This window comes from Monopterus albus, unplaced genomic scaffold (genome assembly GCF_001952655.1).
Source record: "Monopterus albus unplaced genomic scaffold, M_albus_1.0 scaffold31.1, whole genome shotgun sequence".
In the NCBI taxonomy this organism is placed as follows: Eukaryota; Metazoa; Chordata; class Actinopteri; order Synbranchiformes; family Synbranchidae; genus Monopterus; species Monopterus albus.
The window spans coordinates 2,255,298-2,281,797 of record NW_018127911.1 but is presented as its reverse complement, the minus strand read 5'-3'; the positions used below and the strand labels follow the sequence as shown (position 1 = coordinate 2,281,797).

The window sequence follows — 26,500 nt, the reverse complement described above, 5'->3', positions numbered from 1 at the left end:
ATGCTTAAGTCAATCAGTAAAGCTGCCCCCCATATTAATAGCTACAGCACTCCCAAACTGTCCTTCAGCAATACCAAATCACAAGTATGAACCATGTGAATATGGTTGTACAAGGAGGCTCGCATGTTAAAATGCATGGAATTACATGAAGCAAGGCATAGGTGAATAAGAGCACACACGCTGAAGAAAGCTTATATCGAGCTGTAGCTGTCTGTGTTAGCCTGACATGTCTGTCTAACCCTCTCTGTGTCTGCTGGGCTGTCACTGTCCACATCTCTTCAACTACTTCAGACCACTTCAAATCCACAAATACCACAAGTCAGCCACAAAATCCACACCATCATGAAGTGGGCTTGTAGGGGCATGCCTTTTGTAAGTGTGCGCACACTCACATCTGTGTTTTCTACATAGGAACTATTTGTGTGTGTGTGTGTGTGTGTCTGTGTGCGTGTGTGACTGGAGGAAAAAAGGAACAGAGATCCTATGCAACTCTTTCACTCAATAGAATGAAGTCTACAATACATCCCTCTGTGTGCTGAGAAGGACCGAGCTCCACCTATAGTACCTCACCTAAGAAAAAAAAAACACTACAAAGGAAAAACAGGGAAGAGGTCTGTTTTCATTTAGAGCACTCCTTGATGTGACAGCCTCAATGAAAAGAGTATGGCTTTAGAATGCCATAGCCTATAGGTAATAGCCAGACTGGCAGTGATCCTGGCAACGGTTGTCTCTTTACTTGACTTCGATTCTTAGTTTGATTTGTGGTGTCAAACTGTCACATAGTACTCGCTCACTCTCTTTGTTCTCCTTCAGTCTTTCTGCTCTCTCATTCTACTCCATGCTTGTCGCGCTCCTCTTCTCCTGGTTAGCTTCTCTTTCCACTCTGTTTCTCGCTGTCCCTGGTTTTTGTGTGTGGGAGGCTGGTCACTCATTCCTCCCTTCCGCTTGGCTCTCTGGCCATTACCTCTTATTCATTTCTCTCTCCATGTTCTGTGTTCTCCTTTTCCTCTCTGGCAGAGGAAGGTGGACAAGTCTGGTCCTAATGAATCCATGCAGACTCCCAAAAACCCTGACTCTGATTTCCTTAAGTCACTCTGGCAGGGACTTAAAGGAGCCCTTGGTTGCTCCAAGACATATTTAATAAAAATGTCAGATGAAAAGATTAGAAACTCCTCTTTACTCATGCTTTGATTCAGTTCAGCATCATCACTGCATCAATCTAGTCCAAATATCATTCGGTCAAACAGCAGAAAGAGCATCTAGAAAAAGAAGATATCAGTTTGTAATTTTTCACAGGACTAGATCATCCAGTTGAACACACAAAGATCAGACGATGAGCTGCAAAGAATTAACATACTCTATACATGACATGTAACAGTTTTATTTTCTGCACCTGGAGGTGTGTTACTGAGATGAATAGGTAACCCACCACTGGTTATAAAGGCAGTGATAAAATATAGCATGTGATTGTTAAATTTTTTCAAATATCCATTTGGCTTGAATTGTTTGTGAAATGCAAGTCTGTCTACTGACCTGCAACCACCAAATTTTTCATGCCTTATTTCACTGAAAATGCAGTAGTTTATTAATTTCCAAGTGGGAAATTCTCTTCAGCCTTTGGTTTGGATGTAGGGTCGGTCTCATATTGTTTGACCCCCTGAAGCAGGCGAGAACAAGCCCTACGTTCACATTACAGGCCTTAATGCTCTATTCCACTCATTATATTTTTATAAGATCTGATTTTTTTTCTGTTTGTGGTTTGCATTCATGTTTGTAAGTGACATGTATCCAGCTCCAGTCTGAACACCACTGCACTCCTAAACTGCCATGCATGCACAGATTTAACTGAAATGTGAGCAGTCGTGTGTGTACAAAAATAACACTGTTAACTTTGCGACTCCCCGTTGCCATAATGGTGGTGATTTCCCCAAAATTAAAAGAGTTTAATAAGTAAAATAATGTTATTTGTGTGACGGTCAAACTGTGCAATTCCCTCAAACCACTGCTCTGTTACAATATGCTCCTTCTAGTTTGAGTTGATCACAAGCTTCTGTATAAAATGTTCGACACAAGTAAAATGTCCTCGTCTCTCCACTGACCCCCCATCACTGTTGTTGCTCTGCTTTATGTTTATTAATAACCAGCCTGTGAGGGACTGACACTGAATGATGACAACAGACAATATGCACATACACAGAGGAGTGAGACATTGAAGAAACAACATGAATCCCAATCTGACAGTTTTCTCTGAGAGATTCAGATCTGATGTTTTCACAGATAAACCGGATCCAATTGTATCAGATCAGATCAGGGCCACTTGCATAAGTTGTCTTAGATCTGATTCATATCCAGTCTCTGACCATGCAACCACAAAAACAGATGTGCCACTTCAGCATGTATTCTGAACATAGCATTAGTGTGCTGCTCAAGGATACTTAGTAACGGTCGTACAGAAAAATCAAACCCTAACAATGATCAATATAGCTGTAGGCCATTCTCCACTCCTACAGAGAATAAACTCAAGTTCTAGTTCATACTATGATATGACAATTACTGAGATTCCCACTTTGTCTAATAATTCATCATTATCATTTAAATTATCAATAACACCAGTAAAATAAATCTTTTAAATGACCATATGACTCATTCATTGTTGAAAAATAGGCATCAAAAAGTTTGCACATGTGGCCTCTGCTGTTTCACAATGACCCTAATAACATAGCAACAGCAGTGGTTCAACTGTAATCAGGTGCTTTCCTTCCACAACAAATTGCTTCCCCCCATCGACATCTATTCTGCGTCTGGAATACTCATCAAACAAGTGCAAAGGCTGCTTGTGATTAATCGGTTCAGAAAAACGACCCCCTCATATTATTCCTGGCAGAGTGTAAACAACCACTGCTTTGACAAGCCTCCCATTCTGCCCCACACACTCGAGGGTATCAGCACAGTTCAACCGCTGTCAGAAAGGAGTGTTTGTTGCTGCACAATGGTGAAATGAGAGCAAGGCAGAGAGGGAGAGCATGAGTAGCAGAGCGACAGAAAGACAGACAGCTGGCCACCCTGTTAAGTCGCTCTCTTGTTTCAGCCGTCTTATCAATCACTGTTGTGTTCTTTTTGAGGCATTTTTAGTGGTCCATTCGGACGCAGGGAAACTCTAGCTGAGCATGCTGAGCTGCTGGTAAAGGTTCTGGGAGTGAGCGAGCCAGCATTTAGGTTAGCCACCAGTCATCCTGACCTGCCTGACTGGCTGGTTGGCAGGGTGGAGGGAGTGTTGAAGATGCACAGAGATACAGTCAGACACAGCCTCAAAAAGTAAAAGGGGTTTCGAAGGTACACAAAAAGTTAAAAGTATAAATAGTAATGTAGCTGCATACAGAAACACACAGACCCACACACACCTAATTCCCAAGTACTCACAAACGTGAGAATATATCAACAAAAAATACCTATGGTTCAAAACTGCCATTCATAAATATGTAAAAATATTTGTAATATAAATATAATCTTTCTTTTCAGTCTCTTACACACTCTACCAGTTCCATATGTCACTCATAAACATGCAATATATAACTTCCCTCTCAATCACACACGTGCACACACGCGCGCACACACGCACACACACACACACACACACAGTTACGTTTACTGCCATACATGCCTGATGATAAATGACTAAATGTTGGGGTGTGTTTTCGACTGCCCCACATACGAGGCCTGTGTGCTCCTAATTTGATACTTATTCCATGAAATAGTCATGTTGGGGGAAAATGGATGTGGATAGAGACAGACAGTCTCATACATCATTCTAATTATTCTTTAATAAACCTCTTATAAGCCAAGGACTGGCTCATAGGTGAATACTGCCACCTAGGGTTCACAGGGAGAAAAATACCCCCCCAAAGCTAAGGATGTTATCCATGGACATTTAAATAAGAATGAATCCCACTAAGTGCCAAAGATTAATCAAAGGCAAAAGGAGAATGAAAGTTGGAAGGGGACAAGAGAGACTCCAAAAGATAATTGAGTAAGTCAAACTGTGTGCATTCCCCTCTGTCATTTTTCAACCTAGAAAATTCAATCATGAGGGGATGAAAATTATTTGCAGAGCACAGGTAGCAAGTAAATTCCTCCTTAATCAGACTGAATACACAATAATGTTCAACTCTGCTGTAGTAGGGTTAGAAAACAGCTTCATGAGGAAATATGAAAGGCAGGATAACCTCTAAATCCTTCTTCCAAAACTCCAAAGGAAAACAGCCATGCTTTAAATGGCTACTCTTTTTATACTTTAGTGAAAAGTTGCAGGGACATATATTTTTCATCTCGTTCTGCACAGATGAAAGAGAATTTCAACTGAAAGATTACACAAGTGTGAACCACTATTTATTCCACACAGGAAATTAACTGTTTTCAGAAGTTGTAATTTGTGTGTGTTGAAAGATGGAGAGTAAAAAAAAAAGTCTGTTTGTATACGTGTATCGTAGCATTTGTTTACACTTGTCAGCGCAAATTACTCCCCACAAACACACCCACAACGCAAACACTCACACACACACTTGCGAAAGAAAAGGAAGTCTGGATTATGTTGGTTCTGGGGGATGGACAGGCAAACCAAACTCATCTTGAAACAATTGAGGGCAGAGCACTGAAAGAGAGGAAAGTTGCAGGAAGGGGTGAAGGAAAGGAGGGAGGGAGGATAGGGGTGAAGAATCTCCGCCCTTGGTGGAGCCATCTAGCTACAGTCTGTTGTTGTAATGCCTATTCACACCGACAAACACACTGAGGCACAAACAAACCCGTACCACGGTTGACCTAACCATGCCCACCTCATTAGCTGCCGTTCATTCTGCATAGCCCATTTTAGAGGGGACTGGAAGGGTAGAAAGAAGGAAGGAGATGGATGAGGAGATGGTAGTTAGGTTGCAGCCATCAGTAATTGGGCTGCATAAGCTCCAGCATGTGATTGGCAATCTCAATACTCAGCGATAACACGTAAAATGCCATGACACCAGGGTTCCTTCCTCCTGTCTTTATTTTGTTTCTTACTGAATTGGTCTGTTTTTGTGTGTCTGCCTCTCCAACTGGATAAATAGACAGGCTGTGGGCTGGAATTTGATGGTAGGCAGATCAGAATGGTCAGTCATACACACACACACACACACACACACACACACACACACACACACACACACACACCACATAGGACCTTTCCCAGAGGAATAAAGACCACACATCCAGACATATACACACACACACACACACACACACACACACAAAGAGTAGATAAATAAACACGAGTTGCACGCACTAGTTATCACAGTGCATATACAGTATGTGTATAGTGCAGGCAAACACATAAAGAGTATCAAACATCACACACAAGGACACAGCACAAATCAAATTCAGATCCGCACACGTATGCATCTGCACACCATCACACCCCAACTGTGGCCCTAACGAGCAGGCCAATCGGCCTGTCAAATGGCACTAGAGAGAGAGATTTTCGCATAGACCAAGGTTTCTAATTATTTTTGCTCACTACAAATACTTGGTTCGTCTTAGTTAGCGCTGACCAGCTGAAGCTTTTTTTCTGTGGGGGAACAACTAAAAAACAAACAAACAAACAAACAAGAGCCCAGAGACTATAATGAGACTGGGCCTCAATTCACCAATCCTTGTGTTGGGATCTAAGGACACCAATCAAGACATCATGAGAATGATAAATCATGCTCTTTGCCTGGTTGTATTGAGATATAAGGTGTAGAGAACTTACAAAAATATTTTTGTGTCTATATTCCTCCTGCCTTCACCCATCACCCACTGAAGAGCTAGTAATATTCCTTCCATTTTCCTCACTCCATTTGACATTATTTTTCATGCTGGCTTACAGCACATGGGCCACAGTGAGAGGAGGCCATGTGCAGGGTTCTTAATGCTGTTTCATTGTTATATTTTGCCATTGAGGAAATGCACTCCTTATGACTCACACTGGGTTTGGAGACATCTGCTGTTTGCTTTGACCCACGCACCCCAAGACACCACCATGTGCTTGTAGAATTTATGAGTAAAGCCTGTGTTCCTGAACTAAAGAATATATGTGCATTTCTGCATCGATTGCGTTTCCCTTGCATTTCTGTTTTGCTTTTACTTTTATCTTGCTTTCAAAAGACAACACTGACTGAAGCTCTCAAACCAAAAGGCTGGGCACTGACACTACAAACCACAGTCTAAGCCCTTTATACCTTCTCTTCTCCCCTTTCTACTTGTTCCTAGTACAATGTGCCTGTTTAATGTCTGGCCTTGGTTTGAGAAACATAACTCTTGCCCCCTTTGTTTTTTTGCCACTGTGACAAGCTATGTAGCAGGTGCATGCTGGTCTGTGGGTTGCTCCTTTTGAGTATACTGTATGTAATTGTTAACACCATATTTGCAATGATTTCTTTGTGCTTGGTCAGAGTATTTTATCTTGCACAGTGATTTTCTTACAATGGCAAGACAGAGATAAACACGTCCTATAATCACAGGAGTTTGGAGTTCCACTATTTTGAATATCTTGTCCAAAAATAAACAGCTAGCCATTTTCTGGAGGTGTAGTTGGAGGATGTGAGAGGTAATCATGTTCCTTTTCCCTTCCCAGCCACCTACACACACAGAAATCGACAGACAAAAATACAAACATTAAAAGCTGGACTAATGTCATTTGACAGCGTCTTACATATACCATCTAGCTTTCAGGTATCCGACTGGTTTTGAGTTTACACAGGTTGAACCTTCATTTCCTGCCTCCGGGTTTGCATGTCCAACAACTAATTTTGACATTTTAAAGAGTAAGAGAGGAAGACACTGTCAGAACAGCACTCTGAGTAAAGCCCCAACAAGGCTTGGCATATGTAATTCGCAATGACACCAACAAGGAAACCTGAGAGTGAAAGCCCACAAATTCAAAACAAACCTGTAAGACCTAGATTGTGTTTCAATTTCTGACACAACTTTTACTGTTTTGGGATTCAGGGAGGGTGACAAAAATAAAATACAAAAAATTGTGAAATAGGATGAAATCGATTAAATTTTTAAGAAACTGCTGCAAAGTAATCTGCTGAAGAATTTAATCTGGACCTGGGGGCTGGCCATCGGGTACAGTTTGTTGCAACCAGCTTGTGGGTCCAGTTGTGTGTTGCGTCCCTGCAGAATAGGAATGGATGTCGACAGTTTAAAAAGTGGTAATGAAATTATTTTCAGGCTTGACAGTGTGCACAGTGAGGATTAGAGGAGGGGTCTCTATGTTTGCAACTATCGCCTGACTAATCAGTGGAATTTTGGAAATGATTGCTACTGTAAATGTTGCATAAAAGTGAAGCAGGGTTGTGTGTGTGTGTGTTTGCATGCACGTAGAATGCTAATTGATGAGAATTATAGAAAGCTACTAGTAGCACAGGGGGATCATTACTGCTGGAGCGGAACAACTGCATTCACGGCTGTTTGCCATGTTTCATACACATTTATATACGCACACACACTCGAAGTGTACACATACAGTCACAGTGCACTAGCAGTAAAAAAAAAACCGCTTTGGCTCTCTCCTGCACATTCTTTTGTCATATAGTACAACAGCTCAACCAGACAAAAAGAGCCAGGTAGGGTAATTATAACACCCTAATTCCACGATGACTCTACTGAAAACACCAACCGCCTAACAAATGTCACTTTTTTTTCTCCAAAGTAGAGGCTTTTGGTAAGATTTATTTTGGGTTGGCATGATGGGGATAAACAAACAATTATCCCAGAGGCATTTCCATTCTAGAGTCACTTTGTGGGGGTGGGGGGGCACGCAGCCACTTTGGGTTAGGATTTAGGTCACACTTTAACTGACTGGCTGACATCAGAATGGTGAGACAGAAATCCTGGAGTGGACTCTGAATTCGATTCTGCCTCCTGAATGACTGACACTTGAGACACTGACTCCGAGAGAATGAGGGTGTCTTGCTAGTCAACCTGCCATCCTGACCTATATTTTTGTATCCTGCATGTGTGTGCGAGTTTGTGTGATGATGAGGGGTTCCATATGTGTGAATATGTATGAACGCACAAACGCCATTGTGTGTGCATGTTTATGGTTGTGGATGTTCTTTCTTTTTACATGTGAGCGTGTAAACAAAATCAGCGTGTTTATGCTTTCTGTCAAAGTGTGGCAGCGCTTCACTCTCCTGCTAACGCGGCATTACTCCAGTTTGGGAGCCGCTGTCACATTAGTAGCAGCATGGACTCGTGAGACTTCACAGACTGCAGCCCTCTACTTTCTGACTGACAAACACACACACCCTTGAATAAAAATGTAAGACTCCTACTATACTTTCATTATTTTATAATGTATTTTAAAATGTATTTATTTAAAATGAATTACTTAATTAAAAATTCCCAATTAGTAAATAAAAATGTCTTTTTTAATGTAGGAAATGCACTTCATTTTTGCATTTCAAAAAGTGTAATTGAAAATGCAGTTTTTGACATAAAAAGCAAGAACAAATTACAAACTTGAATTTCTAGAAAAAACACATTTATGCGGTTTCACACATGCCACACACGCGGAGTTTTACCTCTAATAGCCAGGGTTTGAGTTTGCGGTCCAGGATGATGTCAAAGCCCAGCACCTCAAAGCAGACACTGTCGCTCCCTGGTGGCTGGCCGGGGCGACACATGCGGTAGGCGTGCAGCACATGGGGCTCAGCCACTATTAATGTCTTCACCACCAGCTCCTGGGAAGGCAAACACACACAGAGAGAATCACCAAGCTGAGCTGACAAAGAAAAGACAAAATATCACGTTTTTATTTAGCCACTTTCAGTCATCCTAGAAAGCCACAGGCTGCCATCTTTATAGCTCCTGATCAACAGTCGTCTTAAACTAAAAATGGTACAGCTAGGAGCCCTGCTTTAATTGTAAGTTGCAGCTGCAGACAAATGACAGTACCTTCAGATTTAGGGTTAGGCTTCTCTGCTCCACAGAAGTAGGGGTACAGTCTATGATTACTCCTAAACTCCCCTGTGTCCCAGGATTTCCGTTTTAAGCGGAGGAGAAACACATAGTATTACTGGAGCAGAACCAATTGAATTTTATTCACAAACTGACAAACGCACCACTGTTGGTGGTGGTCCATCTGTCTAAGTAATGGCTTCCAACCTGTGCGCATGCATGTGTTTGCTTGGCTGCTACTTGCTTGCCTAGTCCCAGTGTGTAACTGGGGTAAACATGCTCTCTCTGACACACACACAGCATAAAGCATGCCCACACCAGTCAAGCCCTATACGCGGTGCTGCTGGCCTGAAACTTGCCCAGTCCAGTCTGACTGCTGGGTTCAGGAGAGGAGTACGGTGGCCTGGCTGAAGCCTGATAAGGCTGCACCCCCCTTCATTTTCTACCTGTCCATTGCTCACACACCTCAGTCCATCTGTCCATCCATCCACCCGTGTGATGCACAGGCTGCCCAGCACAAACACCTGCTCCCACTACAGCCTTCTTTGCCCAAAGTTCCCAGTATTGGCTGGTGAGTGCGTGTGTGTGTGTGTGTGTGTATGTGTCCTTGCCCCTGTCCCCATCACCTCCCTGTTTATCCTGAGCCCCCAGCGCTGGCCACTGCCTAGTAATGTGCATGTATGTGTTTTTTTTGCCTGTATTTTGTTATTGTAGCTTTGAGCCTAAATGGTTTTATAAGCCTGATTGACATCGTTTAACCTTTTTATTATTTTTATCTCATATGCATACATGCATTGATTTACAATTTATTCTTTTCATATGTTTTAATGGCATCATGTCGCGTCCTACGGTATAGCAGTGTACTAAAGACAGTAGGATGTCCTGGTGGTAAAAGAAGTCTTTGGTTTCTTTGGTTTAACTGACAGCATGGTATCACTGAAAATATATTTAATCTATGGGCAGGATTAAGTTACTAAACTAAAGTAAAAACTACAACACCAAATCAGAAGAAGTTTGGACAGTATGTAATATGAAAATTAAAACTGAAAACAGTGATTTGTAAATCATCTGTGTCCTGTATTATATTGAAAGCAAAGCAGCAGCACATTGATACCTCATCACTTTAGTTATTTGTTCAAAATAAACACTCATTTCAATTCTGATGCCTGTAAAAAGAATAGTAATAAATATAAAACATGGAGTGTAAGAAAATAGAGAATACTGTGTTGTCTGTTGAAATATAAATATAAGCACAAAACCCCCTTTTTCAGCACCTGAAAACCTGCATTTTAAATTATCTATGTCTACCACAATCCCTTGGGAATTTGGCATAAATGGCAATAAAACTTTGTTTCCGTATGTTCACCAAAAATCAACAGATCTAAAGGATCAGAAAGGGAACTATTTTATTGCACTTGCTAAATAAATCTTTCTTCACAATTTTAAAAATTTGAAAAGTGCGCATATTAACAGATGAGTTATAACAGCATCTTTAGACTCTGATAAGACCCCAAAAAGCTAAAAAAAACAATCTACAACTGCTGGAGTATTTTTTGCTAGTGTGTTTGTGTGTAAGTGCATGTGGGTGGGGGTGTAGATGTGTGTGTGTGTGTGTGTGTGTGTGTGTGTGTGTGCGCGCATGTATTAGCAAATATAAAGTCAATAACTAGTCCACTTGTATTCCAACAATGCTCTTAAAATACACCACATAACAAAATTGTGGCTAGTTATTCAAACCCCGGAGATTCTGCCCCATATAGCACATCACAACACCTCACTATGAAAGCGAGGTCAGTGTTTCACACACACATACACAATATTCTTAAACCCCATGACAATCTTTTGGCTTTCTAAACAGTCAATGCAGCCTAGGTCTGTGCAGGAACAAAATGAAAGAGATGAAAAGAGAAAGAGAGGAAAGTGAGCGGAGAACATAAATACAGAGCTGAACAAAGCACAGTGTGTGAGTGTGAATGGACAGTACTAACACCAAAGTGGTGCAAATGCTGAAGAAAGAGCAGAGAAAAAAAAATGGTGAGAGAGCAAGAAAAGAGGCGCATGGTCTGGTTGAGTCAGAGAGAAAGATGAGAAACAGAGTAAGTGGATGAGAAACTTTAGTGCCTTGACAAAATGGAACACACTGAGAGATTATCCAACATGGATAGGAGAAGTGAATAAAGAAGAAGAAATGTCACCTAAATAAAACGTTACCAAATGAAAAAGCACTGGCCTCAATAGCTGCTGTAGTCTGCTGTAGTGAACATAGAGAAAAGTGAAAGCCGATGGAGAGAAGAAATAAAAGACTGCCTTGAGGAGAGGATAATAAGCAATGGGAATTGATTTTGAGGTTGAACATTGGTAGCATGAGAGCAGACAGTAGAACAGAGAACAAGCAATGAGGGACCATACAACCCAAATGACTATGGACAGGGGGACAACGAGTCAAGGTTACAAAGAATGAAACCAAAAAGAACATACAGTAAACAGAACCAGGGCTAAGAAAATGCATATAAAAGAAAGGAGCAACTACAAAACGACAAAGAGAACCATATGAGATTGAGGGATATAAGTAAAAAAAAAAAAAGAAGAAGTGAATCTGGTCCAGGAGATGAAAGAATCTCCCAACCGACAATAATGAAAGAAAATGTGCCAGAGAGGGAGAGCTCCTCCAAGAATGATGTTTGGACTGAGCTCTTCCTGGAGTTAAACAAAGTCCTGAAGCTGACTGAATCACTGTCATAACAAATCATCAAACCTTTGCTGGTCCACTTGTGTTTTGTATGCAGCATGTGTTAGTAAGAATAGAATGTGTATATACAAGTATATGACAGGGATGTACCGTATACGTGTGTTGTTTTCATCTGAGATGTGTTAGACTTTATGGAAGTACACATGCTGCATATAACTGTGTTTGTCTGAGTGGATTACCCACGTACAGAGATGTCTCCCCAGAACTTGGCCACGTCATAGTCGTTGGTACGGAGGAACTCGGTGAACCAGCTGATGGACCTCTTACTGCCTTTGTCCACGGTCTCGTCTCGCTCGAAGTTCTCATTGTGTTTGTTCACTGAGTAGTTGGTCAGGTGCATGTAGAGCTGGCTCTGTAGAGACAAAAGGGAGTTAGGACATGACACATTTTCAAATGCAATGTGACATCTGTCTCTGGCTAACAAGACAACTTCATGGGGCATTTTAGATGCTGATGTCACTGGACATTTTAACACTATTAGCATCATCTAAATGATAAAACAAGTTCAAAACAAGCCTCATCTGTTCAATAAAAAAAAAAAAATGCAATATAGTTTATGGCAATATGACCTCATGTGGTAGACTGCTAAGTTGCAGGTCTGCTGTGTACTTGTAAAGCAAATTGACTTCTTTATATAACCTCTGACAGCATAAAATGTTTTATGTCATATGAACAGCAAATCATATTGAACACTTTCTCTTTTATTGACTGAGCCTATGAAAAATGTGCTTTTTTTCACCTTCTTCTCAACCCCAGTTAGCTGTATTCCTACATGAGAGTTGTCCAGTACAATCAAAATACAAAGGCCTTCAAGTAGCTCCACTGAGGTTATGAGGGCAGCACTGCAATGATAAATACAGTGAAATGTTATTGTTATTGTAGCTATGGTACCTGTGACAGTGCTCTTTTGTGTAATTATATCTTTGTCAGTGATGAAAATCATCACAGCAAACAATATCCTCATGGGTGATAATGCTTTTATCCTTAAAGTGTGGAGCATCCCCACAATGTAATGTGAAACATTTTTTTCCAAAGTAATATGGATAGACAAGAATAAAGAAAGTAGTCCCTTGGCAACACCTAAAAATGCTAAGAAATTGTGCAGTAAAAGTAGCTTGGTGTACTACTGTATATGGGAATTATCAAGACTGTTTCTTACATAAATGATGTTCTTATGGGAACAGCAAAACAAGATTTCAATCACAGATCACCGAAATATCAGGATTTGGTAATAAACCGAGTCAGAGCCATACTGCCCCGGAGTTCCCAGAGTGTATCGTTAAAATGTGTCTTCGAATGGTTGACTATAACTAGACATTGTGTAACTCTGTTTTATCCCTGTCTCTCTCAGCTGAAGACAATACATCCTTGTCCTACAAGGTAACGCTGTGACTTCAGGCCACTCCAGCCCCTGATGGCTGTCTGGGAGTCACTCTCTGTGGGATTGAACATCCATCTCCATGGCATGACTCACTCCATCATGTGTCACAGACTGGGTAAAACAATACACACTTGTGTCACAGGAGGGGTCCAGCTTGTGTGCATGTATGTTCATATTTTAGATAAGCATCATGCTTCATAGGAAGCTGTGTATGTGTGCGTGCATAACATCAGCAGCAACAGACTGTGCTTCAGCAGGTGCAGAACCTCAAGGCAAATATGAGTGGCTTGATATTACAGGAGACATCTGGCATGTGGACATTTACGCTCAGCTGTGTGCATACATTCTGTGTGATCGGTGTGTGTGTGTGTGTGTGTTTGTTTGTCTGTCTGTGCACCTGAATCAGTGAATTTTAGAGTGATAACCTGGTTTAAGGTTAGGGTAAGTTGTTCGGCTGAGGTTTGGTATGTCTCCAGGAAATGAATGTTAAGTCATAGTATAGCCCCCATGAGGAATGAAAACAAGCATGGGTGTGTATGTACATGTCTTTAATACATTGTGTGGACCAATTTTGTATATGTGTGTGTATGAGCTATATAAGCTTTATAGTTGTAAGTTGTTGTAGTTGTTGTTTATTGCTGGACTTCGTTGACCATTTATATGACTACGTGCATGTTTTTTGTGATCATACAGACATTTTGCTGTGTTTCTCAAAATCTATCTTCTTGTGTGTTTGTGTGTAAAATTTGATTTTGCTGAATTGCACAAGCCCGTGGCTCTGGTTCATGACAGTGCATGGCACATAAATCATTTTGTTTATCTAGATCTATTATCTGTAGTATCTCTAGTGCATTTCTGACTCACACGCTGGTTACTCTAGGTACATGCTCTGCCAGCCAGAGGGTTGGCGGTTCGATTCCTGGCTTCTCCAGTCCACATGTCGAACTGTCCTTGAGCAAAACACTGAACCTCTAGTTAGACCCAGTGATATGACTGGTGTGTGGTTGTGTGTTTTTATATCTGTTCTTTATTGTTGGGCATTGTTGACCATTTATATGTGTGGGTTTCCAGATTTACTGTTTGCCCACTTATATTTTCTTCAATGACTCACTTTGTTTTGAAAAACGCTATGCGCATACTGACTGATACTATTATTGCAGTATTAATATAGCATCAGTGATATTGTTGTGACTCACCAGGTTGGCATCGCTGGGCGCGTGGTACTTCTCTGTGCCCATGCGAACCAGGCCGTCGTTGTAGAGGAAAATGCGAAGAGGATCACAGGAAGTGACAAGGATGTAGATGCGCAGGTCAAACTTGTAGCCCTCCATCAGGAAGGGTTTGTCAAGATACTCCTGAACAATAAAGTGCTCCTGGGCTGGCAGCTTCTCACAGTTACGGATAAGCGAGATCCTGGATAGACAGACTTTATTAATCCTCAGGCAGGAAATTGGGGTGTTGTAAGCAGCATTATAAAATATGGCATAGTAAAGACAAAAAAGATAATTAAAAAAGTGATAGATGGGAGCATAGCAGAGACCATGAATGTGACTGATGGCGTTGGCTCTGTCTTATATATGTGTTGAAGCAAAAAAAAAAAAGCCAAACAGTATACAGATTTTATGGGTTTCAACACAATATTTCATTTCAAAGTCATCTGGAAACATTGGGGGCACATTCTCCCTATTCTGTGATACTGTCATTGTTCAAATCTCATGAAGAATTCTGTCACACTTCTATTTTCAAAGTAATGCATAATAAGTGTCATAATCCACAGGAGCAATATCTACAATCAGGAGAAGGTATGTTCTTACTGAAAATGGAATGATTTACATGACATTACATTTACATTAAAGATGTTTAGCCCTTAGGAGTCAAAGGGTCAGACCCATGGTTCCCTGATAGTATGTGACATTCCACTGCTACACTTACTGAAAACATAGGCAAATGAGTGTACTCAGCATGCCTCAGACCTAGTTTGAGTAGGATAGGCTGTTGAGCTCTGTGAGGCACCAAACGTTCCAATTATTTTGTTACTCTGCTCATTACCTGACCTTCTAAATAAAAGAGTTGAAAAATAAACGTGCAAGAAACAGACAGGTACAACACATGCTGGTTTGTCTGAGTCATAAGCTCTAATGGAGAGCAGTGTGATTTTATGAAGTCAAATGCCACTTTGTCTGAATGGCACAGTGCATCAATTGCTGTAGCAGGGTCTTTTAGATGTGGGCAGGTTCATACGAGCAGACATTGTGCTCCATTTCAACATCCACTCTAATTCATTTGCTTTGGTTTCATGTCACTGGCACTCAGACCTTATAGTGCGCAGACCTTTGCTAGTTGGATTCAAGAATGAGTTATGTTAGTTTGTGTGGCTAGTTAGTTTCCATGTGGCTATGAACATGAAGGTGAAGGGTGATATTTTCAAAACTTTGTGCATATGAAAGTGTGTATGTCTGTCTGTCTGTATGCCTGTGGGAGCCTGCATGTGAGCAGAGAGGGTGAGGGGTCATTTTTGAACAATCTGCCACTGTGTACAAGCAATACGACTGACCCATATCACCATCAGTCATAGTTAAGGCAGACTTGGGCTAAATATGTTACATGTACAGCCAGGAAGGCTCCATTATACACATGTAAGCGGGCACACCACACACACAAACACAATATTTGGCCAAGACATAACGACTTCATTGTTAAAAATGTACAGTTTAAGGTCACTGAAATATTGTGGCACCAAGCCACCAGAGGGCAAACATTGTTCTGCTCTGTGGCTTCTGTAATCACAGCCAGAACATGTAGTACCCTGGGAATGGTGCAGTCTAGGTTGTTGTAATTTAACTAAATAATTCACCTGCTCACTAAACTCCACTGAAGCAAAACCACTGGAACATTGTTGGTGAGCCTATCCAGGGTGCTTTGTTTATCAAAAGTAAGAGAGCAGAGTTGCAGTGTGAATCTATTCTGGGATCAGGTATTGCCATTCTTGATGAAATAAGGTCTTAGTTCAGCTGTCCTCCTGTCTGAGGCTTGATAAAACTTTCTCTGCCCTAGTGCAGTGTTATTCTTACTTTGGGTTTATTAATCAGCACTTGGTCTGGCCAACTAAAAGACCTCTGTATTATAGGCGAGCACTTCATTGGCCTGCTAATCACCGTGCTTGTACAGAATAGAAGAGGAGGAAGTTGATGGGAGCCTGACCGACGATGTGAGGGACCTTCTTGACAGCAGACAGCAAGCTGAATGATGAGGACGGGGTTAACGGTGTTAGTTAGTCGAGGAGGAGTAGCTGAGGAGAAGACAACGTGATTGATGAGCTGGGGTGTCAGATAATCACAACCCACTCTCCCTTGCCTATTTAATTTGGCACCAGAGGGGATCTCGCCTTTTTAAGCCCTGTATGCGCTTTTATTTTGTTTCCCTTATAACAAGCTGCGCTTCAGACACAAACAATAGCTTCATTTAGTTGGCCGACGGAAAAATAAATTACAGGGGGTAGATATAACTTAATTTCCTGCCGCGTCATACCATGCAAAAAACCTGAGAAAAATCTAATCTTGTGAGCCGCCTGCCATTGAGTGGTCGAGCTAAACTCATCATCTTTCATATTCTTAATGTATTGCAATAATTCGGCCTTTTTATTCTTTAATAAATAAGGGCTTAGTGCACCATGGCGTTATAAGTAATGCTCACATTATACCAGAAAGGACAAATTCAAAGAGAAATAGAGGGAGAGGTGAAGCACACCGAGTCATTTGTACTTCAATATCTCCACCTATTGGTACCAGTGATGCATGCACTCCACAAGTACATCATCATACAAGCATTTCAGGGACTACATTTTCAAAAATTAACAATTCGAAATGCATATTTAACAAATGTTTTGCAATCTGAGCAGTTTCAATTTATTCTGAAGCGCTCAAGAGAATTGCGTGCAATGGAAAAGCAAAAACAAATTATTTCCAGAAGGCCCTGTGTTTTAGGCAAATCATAATATTCACACTTTGGCCTGTCTTTTAGTTTATATTAAAGAGAATTATTTCTTATTTTAAGATTCCCAAATTTTGTGTTTATCAATTATATTACTTATATTTGATTTCTTTAGAGTGTACAGGTATACCTCAAAACTGGTGATTCATACGTGTACACAGAGTTTGTTCACCATACTTGTAGCTCTGGAAAAAACTGGATTTGATGCTGATTCCCTTAAATTCCTAACTGTCAGGATAGTGAAAACATGCCATGGAAATGTGACATCACAACTTGAGATAGGCCCTTACCCCATGGGAGTGAAAATATGAAATATGCATACAGGTACCATAGCTTGCTCATCTTTTGATAAAGAGTTGCTATTGAGAAGCTGAGTCCCCTGCAGCAGCCATCTTGGTCCATTTTCGAGTAAGACTGGTCTCTGCTGATGGTGCCTCATAAAGGAATCCAATAATCACATGCAGAGACCTTCAGGCAAGGAACTACAGTAACTGCCAGGGACCGTGTGTGTGTGTGTGTGTGTGTGTGTGTGTGTGTGGGTCCTCTACTGGCAGTGATAACCTCTGATTTATGGAAAGTGAGACCATCGAGGTCAACAATGAGATTCACCACATCCTCTTAGCTCAAATACTCAGCCTGGTCCTAGTCATAATGCTGTTTCCATAGACACCCATATTAGGGTCACAAACCTCGTATTGCCTTGTTTTGTTATGCTGGTCCTCTGTTTGCTCTGCTACTAATTCCCTGTTTCTCTCACTCAACTCTCTTGCTCTTTATCCTCTCCTTCAGTCACTCTTGTCTTCAGTCTTATAGGCACTGTGGTAGGATGTTTTGGGATACTTGCTAGCCTCCAACCTACCCGTGACCCATGGCTCCGTTAGCAGGTTTGACAATAAAGGTCTTCTGCTTGCGTTTCCTGCGTAGCTCCTTGACATAGTTCTGGAACTGAGTGTACTCAGCAGGGAAGATCCAGGTTTTAGGTATAAAGCTGTAGTCTTGAGGCTGGCTCTTGATCATTCTGCAGACAATGAAAGAGGGGTTTGTGGGAGTACAGTGATCATACTTCTTTTTCAAAGCAACCTTTTTAACTTTTAAAATGATGTGAAGTTTTATACTCTTGAAAATTATTAGCTACGTTTTTTATGACATTAAAGATGCATTTTGTGCCTTTACAGCAGCGTCTTCTTATTTGGCTTGTAATGGTTGAGTGTTAACTTCTTAGAGTGCTAGCTGGTTAGATACTGGGCTTTGAAAATGTTTTGCTTTTGCACATCTTCAACTGAACTAAAGTACTCTCATTTTCTGTGTTAAGAGAGACAGAAAACTTACTTGGACATGTTCCTTGCTAGGCAGTCTTTCCGGCAGATTTCGCCCATGCCAGGGAAATGGTTAATTCTCTGCAGAGGGACAGGCAGACATAATAATGTTGTTAAGGCCATTACGCCACTCAATTCCACCCCCACCCCTTCATAAAAATGAGCACATTAAAGGCAGCAACCTGAAGTGAGCTTACAATGTTCTGACATTTATGCCCAATTACAGACTCAAAACAAAAAGGTGACGCTGAGACCTTTCTCAACCCTTATTTAGTTTACTATGTTTTTTTTATACTTTAAAGGCTGGGGAGGGAAGAGACGAGAAAAAAAAAACAATCAATCTCAACTCTGAGGGGCTGAGGTAATTGGTTCTGCATCGCAAGCTCCTGCAGTGACAGTTGAATGAATTGCTTTGAATGCACCGAAAAGGGGTGGGGGGTAAAGGGAAAACTCTGGGTTTTCTGTATTCTTTGACCAAATGAGCCTGAACAGGGGCGTTAATTAGGCTCATATGAACTGAAACTTGACAGAAAACTCACAGTACATCACTAAAAGGAAAAAAAATGAAAAGGGGGGGGGCAGAGGGGAAAACGAACACAGAGCGTAAAAAGAATCCGTGATTATTATCCAAACAAGACAGATGTAATTAGGGATTCGGAAGAGATTGCACAATTATGCCAATGCCGCAAGACGACGTGGTTTGTGAGCGGAAATCAAAACCAATTGTTGAGGGACTTCTACTTTTCTTCTGAGAAATTATCTCATGAAACACCATAGCGCCGCAAAGGAGCAAGTGAAAACAATTGACAGCAGATCAACAGTTCTATGTGAAACGTTATCCACTTTGATACATATTAAGCTGTTACAGTATTTGTTACATTCAATCTATTTAGCTGAACTCTTGCTGCCCCTATCTTAACAAGCCATACTCTTTCTGACTAGCCCATGATTTAATCGATCATTAGTGCCCAGTCTAATCAAATAAGCACTTGGGAAGATGGATGGCTAACGCTCAGAGCCGAGGGGGAGCAGCCAAGTTCACTCAGCAGGACAGGGAGGTCAAACAGAGGTAAGATCACTCTCACACAAGTGCACAGAACTCAGAGCAACCCTTGTTGTTTAGGCCCATCTTATCAACATCAATAGTGACATCTGAAACCTGCCCCCCACCCACTGCTGCTCACAACTTGTCAGTCTACCTGTCAATCTTCCCGTCTGTCTCTGTGTAAGCTCTGTTGTTCCCTCTCCCTCTCACTCTGTCTGGTTTGTTTCCTATTTGCTATTCTCTTTCTTTCCTCCCAGGGTCTGAGAAAAAGCATATGGACAGATCCAGATTCTCCCGCTCATACTTTTTTATTTCTTTTTATTCTGTTTTCATTCTGACATTTAGTATATTTCAGCTTTCCGTTGCTTTTCCCAGATCCATCTGTTCAGTGCAGCACTTCCAGTCACAAGTTCTCTTTTCTCACCTCTAGCCTACCAAGGTGCTCTAACTTGACACAGTAGCCATGCAGTGTACCTGGTAATTCCTGAGCTCAGCGATTTTCTCATGCTGGACAGCCGAGTCATTCCAAATGAGGTTGGCAGTTTCATCATCATCCCGGGTCTTGATGAAATCCATCTCATTGATGACTATACGAACTGGGGGTAAAACACTCACATTAGATGGCATTCCAGTATTAGAATGAGCTATGCAGTGATTTTAAATTAATTAAATTAAATTAACTTTAAGAAGAGTGAACTGAATAGCCATACTTATGACAAAGAAACATACTGATACATACTCTACAGTATATAGATGCAAAATAAGAGTGACTTGCACCAACAAATAAAATATCTCTGTTTTACAGTTCAGTGTTTCACCCAAACATTTTTCTATGCTTAAATGCTGTTTTTGCATATATGTTAAAAGAGGTCTAGGAGATTATAGAAGCTCGCAGCAATATTTACCATTCATGGAATGGTTGCAGAGCAGCCAATGGTGGTGACTCTCTTCAAAAAGTTACATTAATTGTATCTAATGCATTCAAATCCCACTGGAAATGCCATAATATGAGAGAGAGGTGGCAAGCCCATTTGGACATTAATCCAACAACTATTCATTATTCAGTGAGTAATGAAAAATTCATATGCCCTAACGAAACAAGGTATTAATTAATTTCTTGAAAGCCTTCAGAAATCTGGACATGGCTTGCCTAATGCTGCATGATGGCACTTGAATAGAAAAAAAGATTTTTCCGATGGAACTTCATCCATCTGTTAATGTCAATAGAGGCTAATAGTGTTTTGCTAACTGGAACAGGGAGGGTATACATCACAGCAAGCCTATGCTTACACTTAACCAGTCAATTTTTTTGAGTACACAGCTATAATCAGTCCTTTCTTATGCATCTGACTAAACAAACATCTTTAGGACAAGACCTTCCCTCTCAGTGGGTGTAAAGCAAATTTCCAACACCATATTCCCTAACCTTTAACCTTTACCTGAAATACTATCAATTCTGAAGCAAAAAAAGACTAGTGCAAAAAAAGGCAATAGCCAAAATGAACCATCCATCTGGCCCTTAGTGTTAATTTTGCTTCAGAATAGCTCTGCACTACCCTCAAAATGGCCACCGTGAGAGTCTCGTCACAGCTAGCAAACTGACTCACAGCTAGACTCCCATCTACCTGCAGGATCCTGACAGTCCTCAACTTCTACTTGCGGCTGCTGACTCTTTAGTTTTATAGGTTGCAGTTCACCCCTGAGAGCTCTGCTGCCACACAATATACTGAACATGTGTGAAGTGCTTACTATGCTCTTTTGGCCCTTCCCTGAAAAACCTCACTGTCAAGTTATATTACCTCAATAAAGATTTATGTACATACATAAGGCCAAGCTGTCGTCGTGTGAACTATTTCAGTGGACTGCAACTCTATTAGGTTTAATTTAAGACATTAAATAACAATGGCCTCCTTCAACAATCCACCTCGGCAAATTAGATTTTATTGTTGTAACAACATTGTGATTGGATTTGCAGTGTTTTGAGGGACTGACTGAGCCAGACTAAGAGCTGTTTCCAAAATTAATAAACAATTCACTGTGTCTCAGTACATTAATCTTACCTGCAGGACCACCGAAAATACCGGTCCTGCTCACTCATGAACTTTTCATGAAGAAAATCAAAACATACTTTAGCAAGCTTGAAATTTGAAGCATTGTATGATAAAATTAGCTTACCAGACAAGACCATTTATCGTTTACTCTGTGTTTCATTAATCTTCATAGTGTTCCCACATGTCTCTACTATGTTAAACAGTACAACTAAAGTTAGACTAATATTACAGCTGAAACTACAACCACTTGCACTGCTGCTAAACCATTTCAGGCTTCTCCCTTGTTTTCCAGTGATGTTTCCAGCATCATTACTGGGACCATGTACATCAGTAAACGGGTTTCATCATCCATCACACAACGAGCATCTCTTCATCCTACTGTACACTGGCTTCTAAGTTAAGACAAACCCTGTTGTCAAAAGACATTTCATCTTCGTAGACTGACTTGACTGTAGCATATACGTGTGCCCCAAAGTTGTTTTAATTGCGTTTAAAACTTTTATTAGATATTTTATGTACTGTTGTCATGACTGCAATTTCAAAAGCATTTAACAATCATTAGAAATATGTTATCATACCAATCTCATATTTGGTGCCAGCAACATTGGCGGTAATAGTGCCTTTCTTCTTTTTCCTGTGCACCTTCCTCTTCCCACTGCTCTGGTAGGAGCCCACAGATGGCCCGTTCACGGGGGACGCGCCTTGATCCTCTGGAGGAGGAGACAGCATACAGTACAACAAGGATATGGTCACAGTTTCTGCTCCATATAGCAAGGGGGGCAACATTTTCTGCAGTCCTCTAATATATTCCTCTCATTTCTTCAGGGGATTTAGTGGGTTTTGTGCATGCATCATGATTCTTCTATCATCAACTTTATGTGTTTGTGTGCTTTATGAGTGCCACAGTGTTTGTACAAAAATGTGCTAACTGACTAATCATCTAAAAGAATAATCCAGTCAAAACTGAGACTTGGACCTCTCTTACTCACCTCCATCATTGGGAGGGGAGGGCATCTCAGGAGCTGGAGGAGTGAAGGGGCAAGCCAAGCTTTCTGCCAGGCTTGGCGGGCAGGCCTCGCAGAGTACTCACAGCACACTCCCAGTGCTCTCTCACACTTGCACTAGTTAGTTGTCCCTATTGTTGGATATATAGACAGTGTGGTTCAAGATGGCCCAATGGATCATCTGAGCATCTCCCTGGTGCCTTTCAGCAGCATAATGAACAGCAGCAGAGTGGGCAGTGACTTTGTAGAGGGGTTGCAGTGCTGGAGAAGCATAGGAGGGGAAGGGTTCTCAAGGGTCCACAAAGCCCCAGCTTATTTACAGCCCCAAGAGGAAAAAGGGGAGAGGGGGTATACAGAGGGATGGATAGGAATGCCTGTGGAGGAGAAGAAAAAAGATCTTTTACAGCTGCAGAACAGTAGTACTGGGCTGACTGTTCAGAGAATGACTACAATACACCGTGCCGATGTGTGTATTTTTGCACCAGACTGGAGAGCACTGAACCTGCTTTTGATTTAAAGCAGTTGCAACTATAACACACAGGCCAGTCACAAGCTACATTAGTCAATATGACACTGACCATAGCAGTTCGGTGAGAACTCTGTACAGCTCTGACACTGCAGTAATGAAATGAACTAAAGTTGTCTGATGTCTGCTGGACTAATTAGTATTCCATGGAACCATTGTGAAATATTAATGTGGTTGTCAAGTAAAGGGTTTGCAGCATCTCACTGTGTCTCATGCTTGTGCCAGCTGGGTTTCATTGTATGGCTTGGAGGTCACTTAATTCAAACAGATGGCATCTTTACAGTGGTTTGTTAAAAGGATGCTTGAGGCTAGGAACAGTGTAGGAAATTAACACCAGTCACAAGCCAAATTCTGTTAATGTTTGGCTGTGGTCTGTGTCTGTGCCTTCAAACCACTCTGAGGTAATCAACCATTGTTGAGATGTCCTGTCCTTTGCATTTTCTGATGGCAGGAACAGCATAGTGACCAAGTGGATAGCAATGTTGCTTCACAGCAAAAAGAGACTGTGTTTGAGTTCCTGATATCTTGGTGCGGGGTTTGCCGATTCTCCCTTTGTCACATCCAGGTGTTCAAACTTCATCCCATTTTAAAAAACAAAGCATCCAGGTGAGCTATAGATTCCTATATGCCCACTGAGGTAAATCTGTGGGACTCTGTCCACTGCTGAACTAGCAAGCTACAAGTTGTTTCCTTGCTTTACAGTTCACTTAAAATTTAAATATAATAAGCTGAAGAATTATTTTTTACATCAGTCAATATTGTTGCTTACACAAAGTTAGTGTAATGATGTGTTTTGTATAACTTATGTATTATGTATGAATGGGAAAAGTGTTATATGTATTATAACTGCACATTCTAATTGTGTGGAATGAAGCTGCCACCAGCATGGAAATTATTCAGAATTAAAATTTTGAAGATGGGTGAGATTACCAAAATATGTTGTAAATACTGGAGGAAACAGCATACTGTAGGTTGAACAGTTGCTATGAATATATGTGAGTGTGGGGTATTATGTTTTTGAGCTGATCTATATATATATATGTATATATATCTATATATGTATATAGATTATAGGTATGTTATATAGAGTTATGTCTATAACTAACTGTTATTATGTATCTATGGTGACGTCTGTATAATACTGCATGTGCATGCAAGGCAGTTTCCTACTCAGCCTCTTCATATGGCTGAAGAGAAAGAAAAAAGTGAAGGATGTTAAGATTTTGAAGAGAAAAAATAACCACAATCAAAAAAGTAGAGCTGAGAAGATGCAGGGCATCAGTCCATGAAATATTCTGACACATAAAGATCACTGGTAACATAAATTAATTAGGCTACATCTACACAGTCTCATGATGCCCATTTCATAAAGAGATCAACAGTAGCCTCTAGTGGTGAGAATATACTGAAAAGCCCGTTTCCTATCTCCAAATCTTTACTGTCCACACACAGACATATGCCTGTACTGTAGATGCACAAGTACACATGCACACATTGTAGGATATGCACACAAACTGACTTGAAAGGCAACCCTATCGATTCAATCAGAATCCTATGGACTAATTCGAGTGAGGAAACAATCCAATTGCATTACTCAATCACTCAGTATTCATCACTGTCAGCCCCTTGGTCTGCCTGTGGTAAACACAAGACATTGATTCTGGGGAGGAGAAAGACAGGAATGAGATCAGCAGAGAGTCAGGGTGATAAAGTGAGGCAAGCTGTGCTGTTGACAACCTACCCCCACCTCTGAGTGGTGCGCTGGCCCTCTGTTACTGTCCCTACGGGAGCACCAGACCTCGGTGTCATGTAAACGCTTAGGAGCAAGTCACAGCTACAGACACACATGTGATTTGAGCAGGCATGTATTCTGTAGTGCAAGTAATCTCTGAAAAATACACACAATCAAACAGCAAAGGGCTTGATGTTAATTCTAATTAACTCTGCACAATCTTTCTGAAATATTCATCCTCCTCATTTATGGAACAATTATTTTATTGCTCTTTTTGTGTTTTACCAACATTGCTCACCAGCCTCTTGTTTTCAGCTACAGTAGACATTCTAAATTAAATGTAATGTTTTAATGCCGCTATTTATCTCTATACTAGCAATTATTAATGGTGTAGATCTTTGGGCTTGAAAGAGCTAATATTTAGCATTCAGCCTGGACTCAAAACTTCTAGCTAAGTCATACTGCCAAAACTCAAAGAACCTATTCACAAATATAATTTCAGTTTTCAAATATCTCCACTGATTAAATGTCTTTCGTTGTGCCTCTTAGAGTGATATGTCAGCACAGATTTCAGTGGTTACACACTGATGGATGACCCAGCAAAAAGTTTTAGTTTTGTTCATTTGTCTTAGTGGTAGTGGTGGTTATCAACCCCAAGATGACCTAGTGTTTCTTGCATTCACATGACTGTAGTTGGACTTCAGTGTAACCAGACACCACATTAGAATATCTGTTTATCACTGACTGTTAGAGGGTCCAGAGCGCTTAAAAAAGCAGGGTTGTGACACTGAGAGGTTAAAAATGTTAGCAAGTCACGTTACTCATGTAGCTTCAAATAGTTCCAAACAGCCATTGTCTTCTGTAGGGAACAGTGGGATTTATCAGCAAATTACTACTTTTAATGTCTTGCAAACTAATTCTGTGTTCTGTTGTTATAGATAGCTCAGCTAATTTAGCTAATTAGCTAGGTACCTACTCCATTAAAGTGACAATATTTGAGACAGTCAAAAGATTATAAAACATGTTTTAACCCATTTGCAAACTAATTCTGTGTTCTGTTGTTATAGATAGCTCAGCTAATTTAGCTAATTAGCTAGGTACCTACTCCATTAAAGTGACAATATTTGAGACAGTCAAAAGATTATAAAACATGTTTTAACCCATGTCGCACATAATTATTGCTATTGATTTACTCTTACTTAAGTAAATAGCAGCCAAGTCAGTGTAACTCTATGGCCCTGCTCCTAATGTTTCGAAAGTATTCAACATTCCCATGATCAGTTGTTATAGAGTCGGTTTAGATAGCGGTCGCTCTCCTTCTTAATCTACTCTGGGAGGGTCTAAAGGAGGTCATCTTCTTGTAACGTTACAGGTTTGAATTCAGCTCACTGACCACGGTCACATATCATATCCTTCGTATATTTTCAATAGCTGTCAAAATTTCCTGTCTTGTAAATACAAACATTTAAATATCATTATACTATAAATACTACTATATTATTATTCTACACAGTCCTATATAATAGACTACACTTTGCTGAAGCAGCTTTTAGTTGCTTTCCTTGATTTTTTTTTGTTGTTGTTGTTGTTTTTCGGTTTCTGTCAGGCAAATCATAATAGATTTGTGGAGTATTCGACATGAGAACATCAACAAAGTGGGGTTCAGAGTTTTGTAAATATCACTCGCCATTCAATTTTGCTGCTAGCTCAAGTAAACACAATGAATCCCTATG

At 40.7% G+C, this 26,500-nt stretch overlaps 1 protein-coding gene across 10 annotated transcripts in view; it reads right to left on the bottom strand.

Moving 5' to 3' along the window:
* Positions 1-26,500, bottom strand: part of ttll7 (tubulin tyrosine ligase-like family, member 7) — a 68,265-nt gene that overhangs the window by 38,285 nt on the left and 3,480 nt on the right. For 7 of the 10 annotated variants that reach the window (XM_020596682.1, XM_020596676.1, XM_020596680.1 and 4 more), the window contains 8 exons: positions 22,495-22,883; positions 22,084-22,215; positions 19,929-20,050; positions 18,423-18,490; positions 17,953-18,111; positions 14,300-14,516; positions 11,910-12,074; positions 8,598-8,756 (listed from right to left, as the gene is read on the bottom strand). In XM_020596682.1, coding sequence (XP_020452338.1) covers positions 8,598-8,756; positions 11,910-12,074; positions 14,300-14,516; positions 17,953-18,111; positions 18,423-18,490; positions 19,929-20,050; positions 22,084-22,215; positions 22,495-22,519 — 1,047 coding nt within the window. In that variant the 5' untranslated portion in view covers positions 22,520-22,883. Of the gene's footprint in view, positions 1-8,597; positions 8,757-11,909; positions 12,075-14,299; positions 14,517-17,952; positions 18,112-18,422; positions 18,491-19,928; positions 20,051-22,083; positions 22,216-22,494; positions 22,884-24,776; positions 24,924-26,500 lie in introns of all 10 variants that reach the window. The other 3 variants (XM_020596678.1, XM_020596681.1, XM_020596679.1) reach the window with 2 other exon arrangements.